General features: G+C 50.7%; 1 protein-coding gene across 1 annotated transcript; it reads left to right on the forward strand.

Annotated features, from left to right (window-relative positions):
• Positions 1–4,997: 4,997 nt before the first annotated feature.
• LOC135388840 (uncharacterized) lies at positions 4,998–7,524 on the forward strand. Its single transcript, XM_064618722.1, has 3 exons — positions 4,998–5,094; positions 5,163–5,749; positions 6,262–7,524. Exons 1-3 carry the CDS (start codon positions 4,998–5,000, stop codon positions 7,522–7,524), a joined length of 1,947 nt encoding a protein of 648 aa, XP_064474792.1.
• The last annotated feature ends 1,424 nt before the right edge of the window (positions 7,525–8,948 follow it).

Raw genomic sequence — 8,948 nt, forward strand, 5'->3', positions numbered from 1 at the left:
AAAAAAGTAAAGAACAGAAACGGAATCAGATGCACAAAAGTCAAAACTTATCGTCAGCACCAATTTCAGACAGGAACGAGACCAAGGCACGCAGCGCAAACAGACTTTCATGCGGGAGTCAGGGACGCAAAATCGTAGATAACCCAAGAGGGCGATTATCTGGGGTCGCGAGCGGGCACTGAAGTTTAGATCGGGCATCAGAGTATCGCGTGCACAACACCAGTATACGCTCTGAATCCCCGAGAAAAATTCAATACCGGATCCAATCTGGATCCAATACCGGAAAATACGCAACTGTCCTAAATACAATGTACAATGGATTCGTTCCTTCTAAAATTTATGCGCCCTCATCCAACACGTTACATTTATACATTTTTCTTCTAATCATCGCCCTCTCCCTACAAAACAACAAGCATTCATAAATGTGGCCGAGACCTCCCCCTCCTGCCGAAATATCCAAATAACGAATTTTTCCTGGAGCGAATTTTTGATTACGAGGCTACCACCTCGCAAGGTGGCGTGATTTATAGCCGTGACGTGAAACGTTTTTGCTTCCAACACGCGGGGTTTCGACTCGGGCAGGAAACTTGGCCCAAAAATTCGACAGCTGCTGGCAATTAGACCCTGCTTTCTTTCGCGGGCCCAGAGCAGCCGAAGGCGTCGTTGCGAGAATTTTTCTTCGCTGCCTAATTTATACGGAGTGATTGAAGTTTAACGAGCCTGTTCTTTGGGACGTTACGGAGACAACTTGGTGCTGCGCTTAACGGGATTATTATGGCGCTCAAGTGGTCAGCTTCTTGCGGCCGTGGATATGACTGCCGTTTACAGGCGACGAGGGGCAATAGAGAAAAGAATGCATCGCACGAATGAGGAATCGTTATAGTCGTGAGTGCCGCTGTGTTCGTGTCGTACTCGATCCTATACGTTCTTAAAACGGATGGAGAGCGACAGACAATAAGTTCTCTTAAAAGGGAGATGATGGTGGTGGTGACGAGATCGGCTCGCCGTTATTCGCCACACAGAAGTGGGCATCGTCACGATTATAGCAAAAAAAAAAAAAAAAAAACACGGATGGAGGATGAAGGGTGGAGATGCGTAGAGGGTGCGTGAGTCCGTCAGGGTGTGCAAAGGGCTAGAGGGGTCGTTGGGCAAGACCCGCCTCCTGCAGAACGAGAACAAGGGAGGTAGTGGTGGTGGTGGTGAAAGGGCTCGCCGTTGTCGGCCTCACAGAACAAGGGAGGTGGGGGTGGTGGTGGTGATATGAAAGGGAACAAGGGAACTTCACCAACCCCCTCCAACTCCTCCAGCTCCTAGCCAACCATCATCCAGAATCAGGGATGTGGATTCGACGACACAAACCGGATGCAAATCAAATCATCATTTTAGCGAATATAAATCGAATCCAAATCAAGTCCGTATTTTAACTTGTGTCAGCAGATCTAATCATTTGAAATTCGAACCTATATTTTCCATGTCTTCGCCAGTCATCAGCGAACTACCTGCAAGCCCAATCCAGGTTGCCCAGATCAACCCAGAAAACTCAGCTGGTAACTTTATGACTCTCTCAGAGAAGCTTCCGCTCGCTCTTCAAAGAGCTCCCACTACGCCCGCATCGTCCTCAGATCAGAACGGCGACCTCCTCGCCTACGATATAGGAGACGCGGCACTCCACGCATTACATCTTGACGACGGCGGGTTCCAACTCCCCCGTCAACAACGAAAACGGCGAAGGCAACAAGGCCGCCGCCAAAGTACCTCCTCCTCCTCCTCGAGCAACGACACGGTGAAACGTGCAAGCGTATCAAGAAACGTATCGCCCACTTGGCCGTCTGCAGCGCGCACAGTCCTATTCCGACCAGTCGGCACCGAAAACAGTGTATCGTCTCTTCGACTGACCAAAATGGATCAATATACTTAGAATCTGAGGCTCCAAATGAGCCTTCCGAAATACGCGTCAACCGCAACAAAAACATTTGTGCAGTGGATGTGAAAACTTCTGGAGGCGTCAACAAGCTTCTATGCCTCAATTATCTATGCGCGATCCCTGTTCGTGCTTTCGTGCCGCCACCCCCGGGGTCAACCACTGGTCTGGTCCACGTGTCTGACACAAGCGTAAGTGACCGCACTATCGCAGCACGTATCCGTTCAGACATCCCAATCGTCAGCGTCCACAGACTTCGGAAAGCTGGTGAGTGGGTGAAAGTGGTGTTCTCCCACGGGCCACTCCTCGATAACGTACATATTGGGATAGTGAATTTCCCCGCAACTGCTTTTCAGATAAATCCTACGCAATGCCATAAGTGTGGACGGTTCGGCCACGTCAGTACAGTCTGCAGTCGCGTCCAGGTATGCGCAAAGTGTTCAGAAGATCATGAGGTGCAAAACTGTGCACATGAAAACTGTATAAAGTGTGTAAACTGTGGAAAGCAGCATATGATGACCGATGAGACCTGCCCTGTACGTCAACTAGAGACAGCTGCATACAGGTTCAGTGTCTCCAATGAAGTCCCGATCAAGGAGGCTCGGAAAGCAATGCGACAAAGCAACCTCCAGCAACCCTTTCTGCAACTTTCGGGAAAGAACAGCCCAGAAGCGTTGGGGCACCCTCGGGCCGATTCGTCTCATTCAGGCTCTGGCACTCCAAGCCGCTCCAAACGACCGCCTGATACACAGCCACATGGCATAACGGGAAAGAAAACTTCCGACCAGAAAATTTCAGACCAGACGCACGAGTGCCAACTTCCCTCCAACAGCAATACCAGCAAGGACGCGCCTATACTCAAGGGGACCCCAAAGCCAGCTGAGGCCAGAGAACGGACATCAGGAGGGACCACGAGCACAATCTCGCCCGTCTGTGGTAATCACGATAATCAGTGGTCCGTCACTGCGGCGCACGCTAGACCCGGAGCAGTTTCTTCATAAAGTGCACTGTAAACTGAAAAACTGGCTTGTCCTATAACTGACACCTCTTTTTACACCATATGGTCTTAGAACACCCTTTTCAGACGGTGTATTCTGTGTAAGATACCATTTGAAAGGGTGGTTTTCCTTGAAAATGCTTTCTTTTGCACCCTTTAAACACCCTTCTAGGAGGGTGTAAAGTTGTTAAACACCCTCATAAAAGGGTGTTTAAAGGGTGCAAAAGAAGGCATTTTCAAGGAAAAGCACCCTTTCAAAGGGTGTCTTACACAAAATACACCCTCTGAAAAGGGTGTTCTATAAGACCATATGCTGTAAAAAGAGGTGTCAGTTATAGGACAAGCCATTTACACCCATAAGGGTGTTTTTCAGTTTACAGTGTGGGCAAGGCGGACTCGCCCAACTGTCTACTGTGCGGGACAGTGGAAAACACTGAACATATCATCATGCATTGTACAAAACATGCTGCACAAAGAGGCATCTTGAGGCAGACCCTTGGCCATCTCGACAGCAGGGACTTCAGCACAGAGAAAGTCTTAGGCGTATGGGACGCTAACCACAGGGACACGGCCTTCAATGCTCTTGTCAATTTCATTGTGAAATCTGGACTAGAAACTCTATACTAGACGGAGCGTGGACATTATTGAACTTTGCGGCGAACTTTTGCGGCGCTCGGTGTGGTGCAATCGTACCGTTCCCTTTCTTTTTTCTTTCCTGCTTTGGGGTGTACCGTCTTTCTTTTTTGGGGGGTAGCAGAATTCGCTTGCGCGAATTCAACCTCCCCTTGTTATTTTATCAACCACCACCACCACCACGATAATCAACTTCGCCTTCACAGCGCTACAGCACCTCTCCCAGTGTACTTGGATCCCAAAAGGCATCCGGGATTTCCTAACGCTATTGACACCACTGCAGCACACCCTGGCCTCTCTCTTCACGGTGTAGCGACATGTTTCATCAACAACTGCATCAAATATTCAGTGCCTTCCCTCATCGGGGTTCTTGTCAGACAAGTTCAGTGTCACTTTAAACCGGCATGGGAGGATACCACAAAATATTGCAATGGAACTGTGCTGGGCTGCGCCCCAAGCTATCCGAACTTAAACTTCGGCTCCAAAAATTTCATTACAGTATCCTCGCACTTCAAGAAGCAAACATTCCACACACGTGCAACATCGGGGAGTTCGCCAAGTACACCACAGCCACCATTCCCACTTTTCAACACGATATTCGTTCCATATTCGTTCTCCAAAGCCACCCGCACCAACAACTACCGTCCCAGCACCTCTCTGACGAAGTCACGGAGTGCGTAGCAGTACAGGTTCTTATTGATCAGCACAAGATCACCATAGTCTTTGTCTACATCAGGCCACACACGACGGGACGGCACGTCGCCCCTCTGATAGTATGCGGAGACCTCAATGCCCATCATCCTCTCTGGGGCGCAAAGTCCACAGACAGACGCGGCGAGGACATAGCTGCCTGTCTCGCAGACTCCCACCTAGTGGTTGCCAATACAGGCGAAGCCACATTCTTTAGGCACCCACACTCCAGTGCTATTGACGTCACGCTCCACCCCACTGATGTCCCAGCGCATTGGTCTATCCTCTTCCACACCTGGGGAAGCGACCACTTCCCGAATGAGGTCACGTTAGCGTACAAGGAAAAACACACACAAAAAAAAACTGTGCACAGTAGTTAACTGAGACAGGTACCGCGCCGGATTTTCCACGGACCACGATGACATTTCCAGTATCATAAGGCGGTGCCTTGCCTCCGCGTCTGTGACCATCGCCGTCCCATGCAAGAGTCCTAAGCCGGACCTAAAGTACCTTCGCCTCTGCGCAGTCCGCCAAAGGGCACAACGCATCCTGCGACGCCGCCCCTCTGCAGCGAACAGGACCGAATATCAACGGGTCTCAGCTGTACTGCGGCGCTAAGCAAATACCTTACGCCGAGCCCAGTGGAGATCTTTCTCCGTATCCATAAATGAGCACACACTAGCCAGAAAAATATGGGGCGTGGCAAACGCACTTATGGGACATTCCAAAAGCGGAAATCATTTCGCTTCATTAGCCATGGCTAAGAACACATTAATGGAGGAGCTCGCCGAGGACATTGCAAGCAAGTTCGGCGAAGGCAGAGACGTTCCTGCAACTACCTTCCAACCGCACAGTATGCCGTCAGACCTCGATCTCCCCTTTACGATGTGTGAGTTACAACACGTACTATGTCACCTAAAGGCAAAATCGGCCCTGGGAGCCGATGGCATAACCTACCAAGCTTTGAGAAACCTCCCCCATGTGGTTCCCAGGTCCTTCTGAATTATATCAGCAACGTATGGGTATCGGGTAACGTGCCTGCCGAGTGGCGAGAGAGTGTCATAGTTCCCATTCTAAAGAAGGGGAAACCAGTCAACGACATACGATCCTATCGTCCCATGTCCCTCAACTCATGTATCGCCAAACTCACAGAGCGCATGCTGCTCAGGCGACTGTCATGGTACCTGGAAGCCAAAACTATCCTTCCAGACCAAATGACGGGATTCAGAACACACCTAAGTGGTGCTGACGCACTATTAGATTTCATCTCCGACGTGGACAGTGCCACAAAGTGCAAAAAGAGGGCCGCAGCGGTTTACTTCGACGTCGAATGTGCCTTTAACACGGTGTCAACTAACATAGTGATGCAGGCCCTCGGTACAGCCAACATCGCAGGGAGGCCCGCCGTTTTCATTCATGGTTTCCTCAGTGACCGTACATTTAGGGTCCGCCTGGGAACCACACTCAGCTTACCGAGACGCCAGAATCTTGGGTTACCTCAGGGATGCGTACTGAGCCCCATTCTTTTTAAACTTGTCCTCTCTGGTCTTCCCAAATCCTTACCGAGGTCAATGCCGGAGCTGAACATTTCTGTTTACGCAGACTACTTATGTTTGTGGGCATCGGGAAAAAAAAACAGGTCAGCTCAGAAAAGCCATCCAAGACGGCATTACTGCGGTTGATAACTATGTTAGTGCCTGCGGGCTGAGACTTTCTCAAGACAAAACATGCTTTATGCTCCTGGGGCCTGGGAAAGGTTGGTCTCATTTGCCCCGCTTTCCCTAAATGGAATACCCTTGTCCAGGGTGAAGACGCAGCGGTACCTCGGCCTTGTGATCGACAGCCGCCAGTCGTGGGCGCCACTCACAAAAGACATAAAAACTAAATGTCTGTCATCACAGAACCTTGTTCGACGGCTGGGAGGATCTACATCTGGATGCACACAACGCACAGTGCCAGCCATTCACCAGGCCACGACCGTCGCCAAGATACTTTATGAACTCCCATTCGCTTGTCCAAGCGCATCCGCACTACAAGTATTGGAGCAGCTCCACAGAAAGGGTTTAAGGAATGCCCTCGGCATCCCAGTCTTTGCACGAAACGAGGCTGTGTACGCGGAGGCCCCAGCCCTGCTCTTCTCCCGCTGGTCACTCACCAACTCCTCAGGCAGATCACGCGACTCCACAAGACCGTCGCTGGTAAATCCCTCATCGCCAGGGTACAGAGTCGCACACACTCCCGCTTTGCGGCCACTACCCGCACCTTCACAGAGGTAGTGCCCACACCCCCTGCAATGCCTCGCCAAGAACCTCCCTGGACATACACTGAAGTTCGGGGCGAACTGTGCTCAGCCGGTGTTAAGAAGAAAAGTCAGCTTTCGGACACGGTCGTCCAACGCCTCGCTGCGGAGTGCCTCCACAACAACCATGGTCAAGCCACGCACGTTTACACAGATGCCAATGTAGACAAACAGGCCGGAATAATTGCTACCGCATACTGCATCCCCTCGCTCAAACTCAACTGTGCAGAAAGTCTAGTCGGGGAGCTAACATCGACAGACGCGGAATTGCTAGCAATAACAGAAGCGCTGAAGGCTGCAGAACACCGCAACTTACTCAACATTGTCATCATCACGGACTCACGGGGCGCTATTTCTCGCATCAAACACCACTACGAAAGATGGTGCTTCGCAGGAGAGGCCCGGATGCACATAGTACGGCTTCAATCGCGGGGCACTGCGGTATCGCTACAGTGGATGCCTTCCCACAAGGGCATACCAGGCAATGACCACGCTGACTCTCTGGCAAAAGCAGCCGCGAGAACCAGGCCCAAAGTTAAAGCTCCCCCAAGCAACTTCTGCTGCTCGAAATCAATTAGGGGGTATGTGTGGATGCTGCACCCTGGCAAGCGCACGAGAGACGAATCTTCACCACCACTCTGTGCTACTGGTGGCCTCTCCAGGGCCGAGGCTTCCCTCCTTCTCCGCATCCGTTCTCGCAGTGCCTACACACGGGCCCACGTCTTCAAGCTCGGCCGTACCCCGAACCCTGGATGCCCGCACTGTAGGGAAACAGACACGGAGGAGCACGTTATTATGGATTGCCCAGCCACATCGGAAGCAAGACGCAGGGTGCAGCAAACTGTGCAGCCTACCGGCAAGCCTGATCTCGAGGAGATTGTCTATCCTCGTGGCAACCTTCATCGTCGGAAGCTCATCCAAAGGGCTCTTCTGGACTTTTTCAAGGTCGACTGGACCCACAAGGGCGACTGTAGGAACACGTGATGCACAGCAGCAACTAATGTAACTGTTCTCCCCTACCCCTCCCTCCCTTTTCCCTCCCCCCGAGCAACATCCGAAGCAGCGCAATGCAGCGAAATATTTCAGGTGCTTGCGAGTGGCTGGCTAGGGTTCTTATGAGTGTGGCTCTCATTTTGGTAGAGCACTTCACGCGAAAACACCTTTCAGCTATACACTGTTAAAACACATGGTGGTGGTGGTGGTGAAAACCGACTTGCCGTTGTTGGCCTCACTTATGTGGGCAGCGTCACGACACCACACACACCACAGCTTCACCACATAACACGCTCCTAGCCAACCACCACTTCGAATGATATCGCTCTTTGTCCTGATTTGTTGAGAACAGGGGGATATCGCCTATCTTGCACATGCATAATATATTCAAGATAGGCGCCTCCTCCCATTTTCAACAAACCAGGGAACGAAACGATATCATTCGGAATGGTGGTTGGTTCGGAGCGTACAATGTGGTGAAGCTCTGTTTTAACAGTGTACCTCTCCAACTCCATTCGCTTGCACATTCAGTACATTGTGCTGTATGAGAGGAGCTACAGCTCACTCGTTATTTCTCTGCGCCCTTCAACACTACACTCTTAAAACAGAACTTCCCTGCATAGCACGCTCCTATAGCCAACCATAATCCCGAATGGCATCATTCTATCCCTTGATTTGCTGAAAACGGGAGGCGTACGCCTTTTTGTAACAATGTAACTTGGTAACAATGGTTGGCCTTAACCGTGTTATGTGGTGAAGTGTACACGCTAGAAACAGAACTTCACTGCGTAGCACGCTGAGTGCCAACCGTAATCGTTTTCTCCCCTGACTTGTGGAGAGCACGGAGGCGTACGCTTTTTTGTGAGTGTTACGCAGTTGTGTTAATTGCCACAAAAAGGCATCCCGAGCTCCCCACAAATCAGGAGTGATAGCGGCACCATTCTGCAATGCAATGGGTGGCCTTCAGCGTGTTGTGTGGTCAAGATCTGTTTGAAGAGTGTAACACGTGTCTTCAAGCAAGATGCTTTCCGTGTCTATGATGCACTCTACCAAATTCGGAACTTGATCACTGTTCACGAGAGACACGATCAAATAAAGGGTACGCCGTGAGCCAGTGGGCTAGGAATGCGTTGCGGATCTATCTAACCATTCGATAAGATGCGCGTGTGGATGGGCGAAAAGCAAATGTGCTATCCCCCTCACTCTACGCAGATCCATACAGTTCAGATATAACCACCCAATCTAGAATGCAACAACGTTCAACAGAATCCTGAAAACCGCATAGCCACTTGCTAGAAATTGTGGAGCAAAAAACAAGCGCCAATACGATAAAGAAGAACAGCCGGGTCCAGTAAAATAAAGGCTTCATCCAAAAAGGAGAGGGAAACGCGTATTCGAGCGTATTCCGACTAAGG

Source organism: Ornithodoros turicata, chromosome 1, assembly GCF_037126465.1.
Source record: "Ornithodoros turicata isolate Travis chromosome 1, ASM3712646v1, whole genome shotgun sequence".
Classification (NCBI taxonomy): Eukaryota; Metazoa; Arthropoda; class Arachnida; order Ixodida; family Argasidae; genus Ornithodoros; species Ornithodoros turicata.